At 27.2% G+C, this 19,943-nt stretch overlaps 1 protein-coding gene across 1 annotated transcript in view; it reads right to left on the bottom strand.

The window, feature by feature from the left end:
• Window positions 1-12,356, bottom strand: part of LOC136978860 (beta-1,4-glucuronyltransferase 1-like) — a 42,019-nt gene extending 29,663 nt beyond the window's left edge. The window contains exons 1-2 of the mRNA XM_067274678.1: window positions 12,234-12,356; window positions 7,948-8,109 (exon numbers count right to left, since the gene is read on the bottom strand). Coding sequence (XP_067130779.1) covers window positions 7,948-8,007 — 60 coding nt within the window. The 5' untranslated portion in view covers window positions 8,008-8,109; window positions 12,234-12,356. The remainder of the gene's footprint in view (window positions 1-7,947; window positions 8,110-12,233) is intronic.
• Window positions 12,357-19,943: the final 7,587 nt, after the last annotated feature.

Genomic DNA, 19,943 nt, shown 5'->3' with positions numbered 1-19,943 from the left:
TCTTTCAAAAATTAATGCTGGACTGAAAACAGAACCATAGTATAACTATCTTGTAATAGATGTTTATATTATGTTTACTATTATACACAGTAAAACTTTAATTTTAAATAAAAAATGTATTTTTAGTCCTTAGGAAAGAATAACTCTTCTTTTCAGCAACTATGGTATTTACAATGTTTATATTTATAAAATATAAACATATATAAATTTATAAATGAAGTATAGTAATAGCTTCAAAACAAAGTTACTATTAAAATAATAAATAGTAAATTAATTTATTTAAATAAATTTAAAATTCTTTCTAATTTTAAAAGTACGCTTTCATACAGTCATGTTTACTTTCCCGGCAGTTATATATAACAGAAGGAAGTATGGCAATCAATCAAAATACATAATCCGACAAAATTTTTACATTTTTGGACTCAAGACCTTGAAATGTCAAGAAATGCAAAAAAATTTGGGGGTTTTTTCTATATGTATGAATATTAGTGTAAGTGTGTGTGTTCACCCCTCTTTGAAGCTTAATAACTCCCATACTTTTTGTTGAAAATTTCTGAAATTTTGCAGGGAGGTTTATTTATTAGGGGATCAATGCTATTAAATTTTAGTGATTAAAGGTCAAGGAGTGGGGAAATGATGGGGTTCGTGTATTTCCAGTAGGGTTGGACTTAACAATTTTATTCGTTATTACCATTTATACTTTTTTTTTTATACTGAATAAAACTCACCCTTGCCCTCAAAATTAAACTTTTTGCCATTTTATAGTAATTAAAAATTTAAAAAGATTTTAAATAAAATATGATAACAGATGGCACCACAAAGTGTTGCAGGGAAAGTTAAGCAACTTGTTGCTGGATTTTTTAAAGTTAAAATTCGAATACAATCAATTTTTATTTTTAAATAATGTATTTGTAAACTGCATAGCATCCTAATACAAATATATTTTGTTATTTTTGTATTTTAAGCAGTTTTATATAATATGTATGCAATTACACTGCATTCATAGGTAGTTACTGGAACAAGTAACATATTAAATTAATTGAATAATCTTGCTGGATGAGAGCTGGATGATCAGAGCAATCAGTCAAGCAAGCCTAGGCATGAAAAGCTGGAGCCTTAGATACATTTAGATTGTTTGACCTGGGTATGTTGAATATGCCCCTCACATTCAATCACCTAATTGTGGGTTTCTCTAAACCCATAATGGGAAGAAAAAAAATATCATCTTAGTGCCTGAATAATGAGAAAAAAATAAACCTATTGTACATATAATTTCTACAAAAAGAACTCTACAGTTATTAAAAAATTAACTGATTGTAAATTAAATTTTAAATGAACACAATCAATCATTTTTAAAACATCAATAATTATGAACAATTGAAAACTCCAGCTAATCATGTTGCTAATAATTGCAATGCAAAAGTATTATTAGCAACTTTCACTGACTATAAGCATGTCAAAATATTTCTTTTAACAAATTCCGAGTGCTTAAAATAAAATTTTGTTTTGTTAACTTTCCTGTTTAATTTTAAATTTCTTGAATATCCACAAAATTAATAATGAAGATGCCTTTTGACATGCTACGGTTTCCATTATCCATAATAAAAAATGTCTGCTTATTTAAATAAAGAGGTCTAAGAAGAAAAGATGTTTATGTTAATTTCATCTGCTTTTTCATTACAAGTTTTACTACAAAAAACAGAATGCAATACTTGTGAAACTAAGGAATAATGTTTATTGCATTTTAATGTGAAAGAAATTCTTTAGTTACATTATGGAACCTTGTTCATGTAAATAAATTCAGAACATGAACTAATTTTAAAACATGCATTCAAGTAGATGTTTTCTTATAAATTATGCATGAAGAATTTCAGTATACAAAATGATTTTTTTTTATATTGAAAATATATTGTATTATTATAATTTAAATGTTTTTACATATTATTCATTTTTACAGTATTTCTGTTGCTTCTGCTCCAGATCTTGCATTTATATATCAAATTTTTACAACAGCTATTAAATACATTTTTAAATATTGTCTCCACACTACTGGAAAGCAGCATTGTAAAACATTCATTTAGTATAGTTAATAAGGAAAGTACATGATATTAATGAGCTATTTTTTTGAAAATAGCTTGTATTTCACAAAGATAAAAGTAGAATAATGTAAAAAAACATCAGCATGATAAAAGTAAAAAATCTACATTATCAATTACAAAAATTGCTAATATATTTCAGCATGCATTAATCATTTCAGTATTTGTCTTCAATGGCTATTTTAGACATAGAAGTATAAAAAACAACTTTGCTTTCTCGACAGGCTATTAAACTTGTTTTTAAGAATATTAATAATCTTGCAAACAAAATCTATAGCTATTGCGACTTACATTTGAACCACACAATGATACATCAAGCATTTTATCAATAACAAAAACTTCCAAATTAAGGTGATCTCTCTTTGTATTTTGTGTAAAAAAAAAAAAATAACAAAAACATAATTCTTCATCATTAAAGAATTCCGTCATTTCAGCTAAAAAAAAAAGTGCGACAGAGAAGAAAAAGTTTATATGATGTAAGACTAGAGTAAATTTAAATTAAATTGTTAAAAACACAGAACTGTAATTAAATATCCTTCTGTACTTGACACTGTTAGAAGAATAACTAATAAACTGTTAAGTGCTTATATGGGACTCAGGAATACAGAATACCCTTTAGTCTTTGAACAAATGAAATAAGAATAATGTTTATTTATTAATAAAAAGCAGTCTGAAGGATTTTATTTCCAGTTAGCAAAAATAAACTTAATTTTATAAAAATAGGGACCATGATAATTCCTAAGTTTTCTCCAGGAAAAATCCCTAGCCCTAACCCTTCTATGGCCCTACTAATAATCAGAACGAAAAAAAATTTTTTTTTTAATCAATGATTGAGACCAGCTTAGGGACTGGAGACCCCAATTAACCATATATGAACTTCCAGTCCAGAAGAATTCAAAATTTTTACATATCTCAAGAATGACATTAGATAGATGAAAATCAAGACCAGATATGGAAAGCTGATCTTGATTACTATATATAAACTTCTGGTCTGGACCAGAAGTCATGAATTTCTTAAATCAAAAAATGGTTAAAAATTGCAGCCCAGCATTGCAACAATGTCACAATAAATAATTGCTCATCACTTTTTATTTCTCCCAATCTAGGTTTTTCTTGATCTTTTTAAATTGGACAAAAAAATTAATTTAAGACAAACTTCTGTAATTAAAAGTATTTAATAATAGAAGTATAAAAAAAATAATATTTCATACTTTTTAAACTAATGTATTAATAAACCAATAATTTATTTCATTTTTCCCATTTCATCAAAATCTACATATCTAAAAAACTTTTCAGAAATATTCCTTTTGTCAAACAAAATCATAACTAAATTAAGGAGGAAAAACTTGTATTTTGCTGAACTGCACAAAAATATAAATTCATTTCTTTACTTAAAGCAATTGCACTTAATTCTGAGCTCGTAATAACGAATCTTTCTTTGACAAGAATGTAAAAGTAAGTAAAATCATTTTTAAAATGGAATAATTATAAAGTAACAATTTTAAATATCAGATTTTAAGATTAATAAAACAAATTTACAATTTAAACATATTAAATACATTGCATTCTACAGATTAGTAGTAATGTTGTAGTAATTGATAGTACAGTAGTTCCATTACTAGCATGTATCCAAAGCCATTGAGAGGGAGGCAGGAGATTTCTAGGGGCCTGAAATAATTCCTATTCCTTATAAAATTAACTTTATTTTAACTAACCAAAAAAAAAATCTTTAAGACTACTTTTTATTAGTAAACATTCTACGTATCATTTTCAAAGTAGTAACATGAAAAATTTAACTTTTTGAATTTAATAGCCTATTCGTTGAATTTAGTTTCTTTATTTTAGCTTTAAAAAACTAGGAAGAGAGGATGTGGCTCGCCAATAGGAATTTCAATAGAGGATGTGGCTCTCATGTATTTCTGATATGCATTGAATGGGTCCTATTGTGATAAGGTTTGGCCACCCCTGATATAATATAGCAATAAAAAAAATAGTATGATCATCATTATATATGAAAATAATCTATTCATAAACTAAGATTTCCAACAGAATCTATTAATGAAAGTATTATTAAAAATAATTTATTAATACTTTTTGTGACCATCTGTGAATGATTATAAATTTTAATAGTTGAGGATTTTATTAACTTCATTTCATCTGGTAAAACCTTAGCTACAGGAAAAAAATCTTTTGTATTTCTCAACAGATGGAGACACTGATCTGAATTATTTCATCTGAACACTGAAGTAAATCAAATAAAAAGAATAATTTTAAATTATAAATTCTTTAGAATATCTTAGAATATCTAATGTGAAGCACAAATTACTTTACATTACATATTCTTAGATTAGCATCTACATATTCTTAGAATATGTAAATGCTAGTCTAATGTAGATTTGAGGGGGCTCAAAAGGAGCTGAAAACATTTTAAATGTGAAGAAAATTAAATATTTGGTAGCCTTAACAAGTAGAAATTATAGATATAATTTAAATACAGTGCCAAGTTTTACTGATTATAACAATTTCTACTTTGCATTACACTCAGAAGACATCTTTCTTCTAATTATGAAATTATTATTATTAATAGCCATGCATTGATATTTAATTAGTGGCATCGGTGTTCTTTGAATGAAGTTATTCATTTCTAATTTTATGCATTTATATGTACATATTTACAAATAAAAAGATACTATTCAGATACATTATGTTATAATCTGAAGAGATATCCAGATTATAACAATGTAATTCTATATTAGTAGCATTTCCATTTGTATTATTTAGGTTATAAGCTATATTACACATTTCAACATTTTTTGTTCTGAATGAAAAATTATACATTAATTATAATTAGCCAATACAACTTAAAACTTTAAAATTTATTTGTATAATTAAGTAAAACTTTATTATAGTGATCTGTAAAGCAAATGATACAGAGATTATTTTGATGATAATCCATTAGAGAAAACAATTAGATTTTAAAGGAAGTGACTAAGAATCTAGAACTTTGATTTTTAATCCAAAAAGTTTTCTATATTGAAAATTTGTTATGAATTCCAAAACAAATATTCAACATTGCTGAAGTCTATTAAAAGTTTATGCAGTCAAAATTTTAATTTTAAATTATATGAACTTCATTATGCATTTGAAAGACATGACCATTCAAGAATAATTCTATTCAACGTTTAATATATTTCAGCTTGAGATAAATTTTAAGATTTCTTTAACCACATTATAAAAATACTTTTATTATAGAAGTCATAGAGTTTATTATATCTAATAGTGCAGTTTTGTTTTATGTATTTTAAATCTTAATTTTATAATTTTTTATAAAGTAAGGATGACATTAAAACTTTTTTTATATGAACAAGAAAATATAATTTATTCTGTACTATACAATCACTGCATACAAAAAGTAACTTGAGTATACAAAGAACTACTACAGTATTAAATTGCAATGATTATCTATTCTCACCTTATCCATCAATATTTTTTTCAATAACCTTTTTTGTTTTTTATAGGCCAATCCTTCTTAGGTAAAGTTACAAAAAAAATTATTTATCTTAAGACTATTTCCTTTTTTCTTTCTTGGTCACTTAAATATTTCTACAATTTTATCACTTATATCTATGCTACTCAAAGTGCAGTCTGCAAGCCATTGATTGTCAGTAACAAGAGTTTGCAGGAAGAAAGTATGCCATTGAATGATACTAATATTTTTAGAAACACATACAGGAATACCTCGCCTTATGTCGGTAATTGGTTCCAGTAGAGACGACGTAAGTCGAATTTACTTGTGTAGTTACGACATCAGTCAAAACTACTGTGGAAAACACCAATAATGAGCACTTAAAGACCGCTAAATAAGACAACAACACAGAAACAGAGATGTTTTCGTGTTTCGTTCTCTAGAATTTATGATTATATTAACATTTACTGTAAATGTACATATTTTTATATGATTTTATGTACTTTTAACGTTTTTCTAGTGATATTACTATTTCAATATTTGTGGCAAATGGATGTAAAGTCATATAAAATGACTTAAACTTGATTTTTACTTTTCCATATACTTTTTTGAGAAACGACATATAATCAAGAATGATGTAACTCAAGGTATACCTGTATACTATTTATAATTTGTCATATTGCAATAGTATATATATGCACCTAAAATGATGATACTGTTTGTTTGAGCAGTTGGATATGACAAAAATATAGTACCAATCCTAGACACATCGGAGAATTACATTGCTGGCTCATCACCTCACTTAGTGTGAAAAGCACTGATTTAGAGTTTTAACAATGTGTGAACATATTAAAAGCTGCATGTATTCCAATATTGATTTTCTCTTTCTTTCTTCTTATTTAGACATTTCCAAAATTAGTTTTTTTTTAAAGAAAACAGGAGCAAAGCAACTGGAGAGTTTGAGGAGTGCATTGTTCCTCTAATGTTGGGAAATTTTGCTGAGTAGTCTCAAAGTCATGCCTCTGAAGAAAGACAAAACCATAATAATATATTTTTCCAAAATTAAGAGAAATACAGAAGTATAAAAAAGGACCATGAGGAATAAGAGAATTGTGGCAGGAGGAAAGACAGCCTTCATACTTTGTATGAACTATCAGTATTATATATAGGCATCAGCTGCCAAAATCAGCCTCCATATCCACCAATGATAAATGTCTAAACACAACCCTGAAAGCACATTATGCTTCAAGCCTTCTGATATATAGAGTTTGCATTATAAAGCATATTTTAGAAAACCAAACATTGCTTCTGTGATATAATTTGATATGGAATAGATTGTGTGGCTAGTGAGGAAAATGATTTGTATCAAAAAAGTCAAACAATAATAATGTTACTTGAATTTCAAATCAATAGATCTTTAGAAAACAAACTATTGTCATTTCTACTGTAAATTATAAAGCATTTAAATGTACAAAAAAAAAAAAACAAAAAAAAATGCAAATTACATTTTAGATTTAAGCATATTTAAGCAAAGTGGTAGATTTAAGCAAAGTGGTAGATTGACTGATTTTTACTTCAATTTAAGATCTAGCAAATAAAACAGAATACAATCATGACATTATGTTTAATTCTGATATTATTGACGACATTCATTTAAAACTTAGATAATATATCATCATCATTATTATTACTATTTAAATTCAGATTACTTATTCCTCATAAAATATTATTACTACTACTTTTTGAAAGCTCTTATCTTTGAAATTTTCTTCATTATTATAAATTGGCTGTGTGTATGTTATTGTTTTAAATGAAAATACTTTTTCATATATTGGCTTTCTGGTCTATTGTTTTATTATTTTGTAACAAATTTCATCATTTGCAGATTAACTAGAGCAATTATAATTTTGTCTGTTTAAATTAGATGATTCCAAATTTAATTCAGAAAGTAATTGTTCATTTTTATGCCTTACACTATTCTCAAATTTAAAATTTGACTAGAAATTTATTTTCTCAAACAAAAACACAAAAGTAAACAAATATAAAACAACATTTCATAAGAGTTATTTTATTAAAAATTAACTGTATGGAAAATATTTCTACATTTTAACAAGTTTAATCTATTAACACACAATAAAAAGGTTAAAAAAAAATATATATATATATATATAATTATTTTAATTATGATTTTTTGCCACAATTACTGAAACATTCTTTCATTACAACAAAATTTCATATTGCAAGTTAAGAAAATATAAATTAAAAAATTAGATGAAAAATGACTACCGATTATTTTAAAATGTTATAAAAATATTAAATTTCTCTCTTGAATTTTATTCAGTTTTAATACTTAAAATATTAGCCTACTATCTTACATTATCTTACCTGTAAAATAGCAATCACTACAACCAGCAACACTACTATCCTTCTCCAAATAACAGGCATGTTGCAGTGAAACTAGGAATCATGTTATGAAGATATATTGGTACATAAATTTTGATGAAAATTTCTTTCATCTTTCTTTTTCATTCTGTCTTCATTACAAAACTGGAAAATTTTTTAGTTTAAACTTTAAATTTTCACAAGAAAAAAGAATTTTTTTGAATATTAATTAAACTAATTATTAAAACAATTTTTTTTTTAAAACTAAAAAATTATAAAGGTTTGTTCACAAAATTCTAATAATGTTTTCAAACATGGTTTACCAAAGAAATCCTATTAATAGGAGAGAGAAAACGTATTGTATTATCTGTATAAAGAAGTGGAAGGATTTAATTTCATCTGGAATGCAATGAATTCTAATAATTTTTTTCCCAGTTAGAATTCGTTTCCAAGTTATTTTATACCATTCTGTAGCTAAAACTATTCTATATAAATGTTATTTAAAAAAAGAAACATTTATTGCTGCAAAATTTGTAATAATAGTATGCATTCGGAAGTGTATCAATAGTGTCGATATAGAAGAAAAATTGTTCCGTTCAACAGATACTAACAGATTCTTTTAATTACACAATGTTGTCGTCTGTGTTAAATGAACTAAATCCAGAAATGGCTTTCACAACATGGCCTTATAATAATAGATTTCATTTGCATCGCTTAACATTTCCTGAACATTTGTGCAACAGATGTTCAGGAAATGTTCCAGTATGCTTTAATCATTCTGATATATTTAACCATTCTCTAATCTTTGTTAGGTAATGAAATAAAATAGACTAAATTTTGAATGAATTGTTTACATTTGGGTTTGATATTTAAATTTTAACTTTATTAATATTGATAATATTAACGCGAACTTTGAGTCAGATGAAATATTTTAAAAATATTAAAACCGGACGCACTTTATTATATAATTTTATTCAACTGTAAAAAAACATTATATATCTGTCATCGCTTCAAACTACTCTGCTTAAATCACTTTACTCATTCAAACATGTTTTAGAAAGTCATTTTAAAAGGAAAAAATTACAAAATTAAGTCAAATAAGTTATACGTATACCATATATTCTCATCATCTTAAAAAGATTAAACTTATATTAACACTTGTTATACCTGTCTAAAAAGTAATCATAAAAGATCTGTTTCGTAAGGATGAATGTATATATTCATTCCTTTTAATCAGCATACAGTCGTTATTTAAATAAGGATGCCTATTAACATATATCCAAACAAATTCTGAAGAAATAAAACATTAACTAATAAATAACAAAGATCAAATAAGGATGCCTATTAACATATATCCAAACAAATTCTGAAGAAATAAAACATTAACTAATAAATAACAAAGATCAAAAAGAAACAAGACTTTCAAAAAGTTTTATTTTTAATATATATTCCATTGTATAATAACTAAAATTCCATGTATCTGAGGCAAACTAGCACAGTGGGGATTGAAACAAACACTTTACTTTCTTGCTTCATTTTGCATTTTATAACATACATATTGTTAAATAAATGCTCACTTGTCTTATCCTACTTACAGTATGGGTGTTAGTTATAAATAATAATCAAAACTAAACACAGCTAGACAAATAATTTTAACTAGTTTAGAAATTTTTAAATTTTTCTGGATGGCATACCATTTATATATCTTTGTATTGTCAGTTTATTTTATTAAAAACACTCAGCATTAACATTATCATCGTATAAATTAATTAATTTGATTGAGCAAATTCCACCAAACTAGCAATGTTCAGATATTTCTTCAAAGATCGACAATTCAAGAAACTTGAAGGTTTTCTTCTCCACTTATAAAAGATTTGAAAATCTAAATGTCTTATTAGATCTTACCCAAATTTATAACAATCTGGATTTTATATAACTGTTTACAAACCTAAAATTTATTTCTAGTAGAATAAAATTCCATTACTTCATAAAATAATCATATATACAGAACAGATAATGAGTTATATGTTAAAATGACAATAAAATATCTATTTTCCTACCAACATATAATAAAATATCAACAAAATTTGAAGTAAAATATTTTTAATATTGTAAAACTAATAATAATAAATCCATATTAGGATACAGAACGAGAACATCGACACAGCAGGATGTCAATGAAGCAAGTAGAATCAATTACAGACATAAATGGTTCAGAAAATTGATTTTATAAAAATTCCGTATATTCAGATTCGTAAAGTTTTAATACTGAATGTTCGAAACCTTTATTTTATATAGCAGTGTAAGTAGAAAAAAATTAATAAGAATGCTATTTATAAATTCCAGTTGTCTCAGAAATGGCTGCATTCAGAGATTGTTGTATATATAATTCAATAAATAATGAAGTTGAGAAGTTAAAAACTAACTAACAAATTATAGAAATCAGTCAATTATCATTCAAATATTCAGCGTTTTGACTGTATGTATTATATATATATACATACATACATACACACATATACAACAATAAATCCACAAACCAGGTTTAAACTGCAATTTCTATTCAAATTATTTTATATCTAAATTATTAAATTAGCCTTATTATAATACAATAATATGGCAGATTATTTGGCATTTGATTGCATGTAATAAAAAGCAATAATAATTAATAGTTCAGAATAAAATTTTTTAAAGGTATTTTAAACTGAAGAAGAGTTAAAGTTAATCGAATTTATTTTATTTTCAAAAAATAAAATAAACTTTATTCAAATATGGTATTACTAAAAAAAAATAAAATTGAAAACCATTTACGATTTCATAGCTTTCATAAATAAAAAAAATATATAATAATCTGCTCAAATTATCCACACATACAAGTTAAGAATTTAGAGGGGTCCAAATGTGCTGAATATCAGTGATACCAAACAGAAATTTCTAAAAGATGAATTAGAAATTTCTGTTTGGTATCATTGATAGATTTCAGCCATTCCTACGTGAAACAAGCAAAAAAAAAAAAAACCCAAAAGGAACCATGAGTCTAGGAATGATTCTTCAACCCAAGGAGAGTAATGCGGCCGAAAACATTTTTAATCTAATAAAACTTCCTACTGGATGCTTAAAAGGTGTAGTACGTTTGCCAAGGAGAGATTCTCTAAAACTAGCTTTCTGCAGTGATAAACAATTTTACAAGAACTGATGACAATTTTAGAAAAATTCAAAAAGATTGAAACATTACCTTATAATGTTGTTTTTCTCTCTTTCTTTACAAAACGATGATAATAATGCTTGTATGATTTGAGATCATTAACATCATTATATTATTTGCTGGCATAATCTTTGCACACAAAACTGATGTCGGATAGACGATACATTCTACCAAAATTAAACTGTTTAATAGGCTATATATGTAGTATACAGATTATAATTCCACCTAATAAACAGTACAGAGATAATTAAAAGACAGTTACAATTTTTAAGTGCATCCGGTATAATCAACAGAAGAAAAACTTTGGAAGGCAATGTGTCAAAAAAATCACTTCCAAACTCACTAACACCTAGAAACTTTTTTACTTGTGTAGAAATGGCCTACTATGTCATAGGATGTCAACGATACTCAAGAGAGATGAAGTCAAATAATAAAAGATGCATCTATTCCCTAGAAAACTGAAAAATTAGCATTAAAACAATTTATTAATCATTTTATCTAATAAAAGCCGAAGGTGATGACGTTAACGACGGCACAACACGCCCGCCGCGAGATCCCCTCCTCGATGCCACGAGCAGGTTGGCGTGCCCTCTAGATCCCTCCGGCCACGTCGGTGGCAACTTTGCCACAGATAGGTATACCCATGCCAAACGGGGACCAGACTAAGGAGGAATCGCTGGTCCTCCAGGTCGGGTCGCGCCTGGACTAACGCACAGTGTAAGAATTCTGTTAAAAAGGCAAGGTACAGCATGAATTTCTTGGTAAGTATATTGAGGCAGATTGAAAACATCATACACTTAAAATCAATTAAGAAACTTCAAATAATATTAATTAATAAGTGAAAATCTGTAATAAATGTGAAAAACAATTAACAGAATTGAAATAAGCAATCAAAAGACATAAGAACTGAAATTTTGGTTAAATTTGCAACTTAAAATTCTGAATGAAGTTAATGAAAATATAACATTGATGAATTCATTTCAAAATTAAAAATATTGTTGATAAATAAACGTTTCCTTCGATCCACACCGAACTATAAATCGATACTACGATGTAAATGTCGGATTAACGAATCCATTCTTACCTTTTCCAGCCAAGTTTTAAGAGAAAGGTAACATCGCTCTTTTTCTCTCGACTTCCGTTTGTCGTCTGCCCTCTCTTCTCCACTTTCCTCATTTTCCCTACGGCGCAGGCGCGTATTCCCTAACGGCGTTAACTCGAACCAATTTATTGATGTCTAATGTTATTTATCATGTTTATCATCGATATTGTCGTTGATATGATTTCTTATCTTAATGAAATTTATGACTGTATTAATAATACCGTCATTAATATAACGAAATTTTTTAAAGTTAAAATTATTATTATTATAGGATTTGTCGATGTAAAATATTTTACGCCGGATGCTAGAAATTCGAATTTAATTAATAAAATTTACATTATAATATTTATTATTACGTTATTTTGATAAATAAAAACTTTTACGACGATTTTTTTACGACTTAAACTTACTTAAATCACTTCGAAACAATCGGAGACCGCGAGCTACAGATTGAGAAACTCGTGCTTGTATAAGAATTTTTCAATATGAAAAGAAAGAAAAACAATTGTGACTCAAAGGATATTAATCAAACATAATAATACTTGACCTGTAACGTGTACATCACCCTTTACAGCATATTTTTAACCACTTACATAAAATATTAATGACTATATGTATGTAAGTAGGACCTAATTCATGTAAAAAGCATTTAATTATTAAAATACATAGGCAATGTATTTATTAGATTATGTGATATTTTAATATCATATGTTTTTATTTTATTGCAGGCTTGAATGTTGATTGATAGCATTTTCCAATACCTGGGGATAGCCACAAACTCCTACTGTGACATGACATATGTCAGAAGTAAATAAATAAATAAATAATACAGTTATTTACACTAACTCGTACTGATTTATGTAATGTATAATTGGTAGAATTTGCTTTATAATTCTAAGGCCATCAACGTTATGTTTCCTTCTTTCATGAGAGAAACAATATATTAAAATTTTATATTTAAAAATTCTGTGAAAATTATTTGAATTATCTTTTTCTGTTTCATAATTATTAAAATGAAAGTTATTAGAAATAATAATTCTTGTGATTTGAATAAAACTTCCAAAGATTAGAGCTTAAAATAGTAGTAACAATTTAGAATTTTTTTTTTTCTTTCTTTTTGGATAATCTCCAGTTATCTGGTGCATTTAAATTATACTTTTTTTTTTTTTTTAATCAAACTTTTCACTTTTAGCACCAAGAAAAATGTGAAATTATTTTCGAAAATTGTTCTCTATAAGAATAAATAATACACTTTTTAAAATTAAAAACAAATTGAATTTATAAGCACAGATTATGCAGTGAAGACCAGATACGGGGGACGTCAGCAAGGCCATTTAGACCTGTCTTGCACACGGAGGGGTCCCCGAATTTTATCTTTTTTTGTAAAAAAAAAACTACGATAAGAAAGTGATATGTATTAAAGTTTCTTTTGAGGGTAGTAAAATATCTTTTTTTTTTAATTTGTTTTACTGATATTATTCATACATTTTTATGGCTTTCGGAGAAGAATAGGACCTCACATTTGGAAGGTCTTTATCGGATCCTTGTAAGCTTGACATAGCATACAAGCTTATTAGTTTAGTATATATTAAATCGGAATAAAAATTATGTCGCGATTAAAAGAAAACTGATAATTTTTACATTTTATCATGGTTTATCCGCATCACATAGAATAATTTCGTATAGAATCAGTAGCATAACTAGAACTCTTGGGCCCCTGTTCAAAAGATTTTCTGGCTCCACAGTGACATAGCTTCATTTTTGTATCGTTCCAAGGACCCCTGTTTGCAACGTATATATGTTTTTAGAGGCAAAAAATCACAATGAGTTTCTATTTTCTTTTTTAATTTAAAGTTTAAATATGTAAATCTAGTTCACCTGAACCTCTAAAGACCCCCTTATCTTATGGACGAAAAAAGGAAATTGCCCGAGACCTCCACCAACAGGGGGTCCCAAACCAATCTTTTATTAGAAAATATTTTCCCCAAAACATTCCCCGAAGAAAAATGTCTGAAGTCAAGAGTGTACATGGGGCTCCTAATTCAAATTCGCTATAACGCGCCACTGAACCCCCCCCCCTTAAGATTTCGAACCTTACCTGGCATACCCCTATCTATTCCACTGTAAAGAATTGTATAGATATAATAATAATAATTAATAACCTACCATGTCAACAAAATAAAGACTTTATATAAGTAATATTTAATAAAGCTTTAAATTATTTTAAATTCTATTCGAATATTTTATTACACAACTTGCAATATTTTATACTAAATTTTTAATCTGTAATTTTGTATGCATTATAAAATTTGCACGTAAAATTTTCTTTTCTTTTTTCTGCGGAGCTGTTCATAAAATTTAAATCACATTCTATAAATTTAAAATAATAAATTCAACACTAATTGGACTATCAATCTCAGATAATAGACTTATATATACATTTTTTTTTATTCAGAATATCAAATAATATATGTGAAAATTTGATAGTTCACTGCATAAAATGTATAAAATTATTACTTTTTAACAGATAAAATTTCATAAAATAATAATTATTTATTTATAAATTTATTATTATTATTATTATTATTATTATTATAAGCAAGGACTAAGGTAAAATATTATTAATTTACAGGAATTTTTTAAATTATAACTTTAAATACATTATTATAAAAAAATAATAGGTTCTATAGTTAATTAAAAGAGACTTAAATTAATTTTTAAATAATTTTAATAATTAATTTTTAATAAAAAGTAAGCTTTAATTTATTAAGTAAAGTCATTGTTAAATTATTTTTAAAAAATTATTCTGGATTAAGAATTTAAAATTATTTTCTTAAATGTATTTAAAATTAAAATATAATTAATTTTAATTAATTTTAAATCTTATAAGAGTTATAAACAAAGTTATAATCTGTTCTAATACATAAAGATTCTACTACTCTCACTTCATTAATGACTAGTAAAAATCTATAAGAAACTTTTTAAATTTAATTTTCTAATTTATTGAACTAAAAATAGAAATAAGTAAAAATGATAAAAATGATTTTAAATGGCTTAAAAGTTTGTATTTTAATAAATTAACCTACATAGAGTGAAGCTAATTAGCAATTATAAGCTATAAAAAGCTAAGAATTTTTGTAATTTATGTATTATTAAGAAATCATATTGAAGATAGAAATGTTAAATTTCATAATATTAAATTAATTTTTTAAACATATTAAATAAAAAGTTACATTCTTTTGTAAAGTTGACTTTTTCATATATAAAACTCTCCATTTATTTTAAAACTAAAATAATTTATAATAAATTTTAGACAAAAAAAAAAAAGTACTTTATTTAATGTTAAATTATATATTCCTTTACATTTAAATTAAATTCAAATATTTATTTTAACCAAAGGGCAATGGCATAGAAGAATCTCATGATACATTCGCATCAATTGGAATTAATACAGTATATTGTAATATAAAAATATATTTTAAAGATTGATTGAGGATATCCATCAACAAATGCATATGTAACCATCATTTTACACGATGTCATTGACTGAAGTCTAATAACTTTTCACTGTGATAAAAATCTCTTTGGATGAATTCAATTTTTGATATCTCAACTTTCATGAAATCTGATATTGTTCTGTTTAACATCAATTTATTTTCTTTTACCCTCTTCTCTCAACAACTACATTGAATAACCAATTTTTAAAAAAATAAAAATAAAATGTACTGTATATAGATTTAGATTGTGTAAATATTATTTTTTTAAATTTAATTTTATAAACTGAATATGTTGTTTATTTATTTTTTAATAAAAGATTTATAAAATTATTCATATTTTTTTTATTTTATTTTAGTAGAGTTTCTATTTTCTTTCTCTTCTTTCTAAATTTTTACTTTCCCAGCTGTTACGTATAACAGAAGGAGAGTATTGTGACAGGTCAAAAAATTATCCCCTCAAGATTTTTACATCTTTGGACCTTGAAAAGTGGTGAGGAAATGTAAAAAAGTTTTGGGGTTTTTTCTGTATATATGGATACCATTGCGTGTTTGTGGGAGGATGCGATTTGGTTCACCCACTTTCGAGCTTAATAACTCCTATGCCTTTTGTCCAAAGTTTCTGAAATTTTGCAGGGAGGTTTGTGTATTAGGGGGCTTCGTGCTATTAAATTTTGGTGATTAAAGGTCGTGCGGGTTGGGAAATAATGGAGGTCACGTGTCGTATCTCAAGTGGGGTCGGACTTAATGAAGCTTTTACTCATTATTAGCATTTAAAATTTTTTATAAAACTCATCTCTACCCTCAAAATTATATTTTTTGCCACTTTTGCAATTTTTTTAGAGTTGTTTTATGGTAATCATTAGTCACGTAGATAAAAAAAAACTGAAAAATAGAAGTCAGTTATTTTCATTAAACATATGTATACTTTTAATATTAACTTCGAAGATTTTTTTTTTAAAAGAGTTACCACAAAAAATTCAGCAAAGAGTTGCGTGACTTCTCCGGCGTAAAATATTTATTTCAAAAACATTCGAGTTTAAAATTGTATGTGGCGCCATCTGTTATGATGGATTTTGTTTTAAAAAAATAACTTTTATATTATTAACTGTAATAAAATAATTTTTGAAAAAATTTACGAAATAAATACTGTACATTCATTTTTAGTTTTTAGTAAACTAAAATTTTGTATGAGTAAAAATATTTCATAACTTGGAAGCTTTTTGAGCTATGGCCATCACTCCCTTAATATCTCCCGAAACAATGATCCGATTTTCATGAAAATTTCTAGAAATATTCCTCACTGATACACAAACCTCACTGCAAATTTTCAGAAATTTTCAACCAAAGGCACAGGAGTTATTAAGTCTCAAATAGGGTGGACAAAATCATGACCCCCCCCCACACACACTCACTAACCCATACATACAAGGAAACCCTCTAATTTTTTTATTTTGCATTTCTCGACTTCTCAACGTCCTCCGAGTCCAAAAATGTAAAAAACTTAAGGGGGTCATATTTTGATCGAGCGTCATACTTTAATAATTTAAACATTTTGGTTGTAAATCTTTGAAACTAAAGTAAAAAGATTGTAAATCTTTTTAACTAAAAAATGAACGAATTTTAGTCTTTATAAACTAATTAATAATTAATTTTTGTTGTATTTTACAGTTGATTGTTTGAAATAATTAATTTTTATTTTATTACTTGATTGGTTCTACTGTATTTTTATATGGCAACGCGATACATGGGCAATCTGCCAAAGGTCTTTTATTGAAAATGGTCTCTGTTTAGATGCGACTGAAATGAAGAAAATCCAAGAAACTATACGTAGCAAACCCATTGGCCGGGCGTGAACCCGTGACTAACCAGTGTTTAGTGGTTTTATTACTTTTTTTTTCCTTTTTACTCTTTTCGAACTGTGGCCATTAGGAAGCCTTTTTACAGGCCCGTCTAGGTTCTGTCAGGCTCACGATGCTGCCTGATGGTAAGGAACGGCGCCAGACTAGCAGTGTAAGTAAGGACTTATGCCTCTAGTCTGTTGCGAGGAGAGCGGGACGCTGATTATGGAGGCGCCAAAATGAGCCATGGAATTAAAAGCCGGTAGAATCTTTTTGTAATTAAGATTGAATGTATGCCTCGGGCGCCAAAACTGTTCTACAAAGCTATGGGCCAGACACATCCGCTGCAGGATACCTCCAAAAATTTCTGTGGTTGCTCGCCCGCATTCGATCCCGGGTCCCCCAGAGCAGTATGCTGGTGTCTTAACCACTTCGAGGATTTTAATGTGTAAATTTATGAAAACAATAATTTTTAAATTTTAAATTGTATTTATACAAACAACAGAAAGTCTTTATTATCTGTGAAAAATACAATATTTAATAAATGAGATGAGCCTAGGCCGTCGATAGGGGAAGTAGGGATTTTTCTCCGCTCCAGAAGGAAACTTAGTGGTTTTTACCTCTATAAATAAATGCTTTACTAAAAGAAAATAAAACCTGTAAGACTGTCTTTTACTAATAAAGAAATATTTTAAATATTTTATTTGTTCGTCAAATTGGTAAAGGGTGTTCTATACTTCCGCCTATTATAAGGGTCCTAGATGTGCCCACACAAAAAAAAAATATAGCCTAAAATAAATTCGATAAAAATATAAATAGATTTTTTTCAATATTACTGTAAAATTAAAATTTAATGCTTGCAGGCTGTTATATACAACAGAGGAAAAGTATGACGATCTGACAAAACATGACCCCGAAGATTTCCAGACTTTTGGACTCGGGGTGCATTGAAACGTCGAGAAATGTAAACAATTGAAAATTTTTTTTCCCTGTATGTATGGATGTTAGTGAGTAAAAAGGTACTATTTTGTTCGCTCGCTTTGAAGCTCAAGAACTCCTCTGCCAAATACACAAACCGTCCTTTTCGAGAATGTTTGTGTATTAGGGACATTACTGCTATTAAATTTTGATGGTTAAAGATAGAAGAGTGAGTAGATAGAAAAAGATCATGTGTCACATCTCGAGTGGACTTGGACTTTTGCCGGGAAAGTTACGCAACTCGTTGCTGGATTTTTTAAAATATAGAATACAAAATTTTAAGGCTCCTTTGTGTCCAGGACCAAGATAAATAATTCTCAGTGGCCTCCTTCTAGCTGAGTTTACAGGACAGTGTCTCATAGTGTAAGATATCAAATTACACGTGAATATTTTAATTAAATACGCCAATTTTTATTATTTGTTATGATTTTATTAAATTATTTTAAATAAAATTGATAGGAATGCAATTATTTCATAATCTGTGAGCTTATCTTCTTTCAGAGAAACGAATTAAAAATTCTAAGAATATTCACATCTATTTATCTACACGAGTCATGCGGAAATGAACTTTCATTTGATTATTAATTTAAGACCTCAATTCGTCAAGAATGTAGATCGTTTTATTTTCATCAATATAAATATATAAATATAGATATAGATATGCCAAAACAAAAATAAGTAAAATTCAATATAATAGTAATTTCTTTCTTTCTAAAATAACTTTTTAGTATATAATAAATACTGCTTGAATACCCCTAATACACCAACTTCCCTGAAAAATTTCAGATATTTTTGGGAGAAGGAACGTGAGTTATTAAACTTTAAAATCCCGAATTTTTTTTTTTTTTTTTTTTTTTTTTTTTTTTTTTTTTTTTTTTGCATTTTTTCGATGTTTCAAGATTCCTGAATCCAAAAATGTAAAAATCTTGGGTGGTTATTATTTGACCGGCAGCCATACTTTTCCTCTGTTATATATAACGGCTGGGAAAGTAATATATACATTTAATGTTGGATGATCGTAATCAAAATCCTTCTATCAAAAAGCAATCACTGCGCAATGCCAGTGAAAGAACAGAACTATAGCTTCTCTTAAAAGAGATTAACATTAACTGGGCATGTGGCCTTCATAAAATCTGGAAAAACCAAGAAATTTTCCGCATCTTCAAAAAGGTAGCCAAGAAGACTATTCTGACCAATTATCAATTTCTCTAAGGAGGGGCTCACTGGTTCACTTTATGGGTTCTGTGTGAGGGCCACTAGCCCTTGCTCTTCCCACTACACTGTTAACGGGATCTTTGGTTCACCCATGTGAGCCTGAGGGTGGCTCTCACTACCCTTCTTCCCCTCATCATCCTGTTGGGAGGTCCCTTCTTGCTGGC

Source organism: Centruroides vittatus, unplaced genomic scaffold (assembly GCF_030686945.1).
Source record: "Centruroides vittatus isolate TY-2023 unplaced genomic scaffold, ASM3068694v2 contig_559, whole genome shotgun sequence".
Lineage (NCBI taxonomy): Eukaryota > Metazoa > Arthropoda > Arachnida > Scorpiones > Buthidae > Centruroides > Centruroides vittatus.
This window is presented reverse-complemented; position numbering and strand designations above follow the sequence as displayed.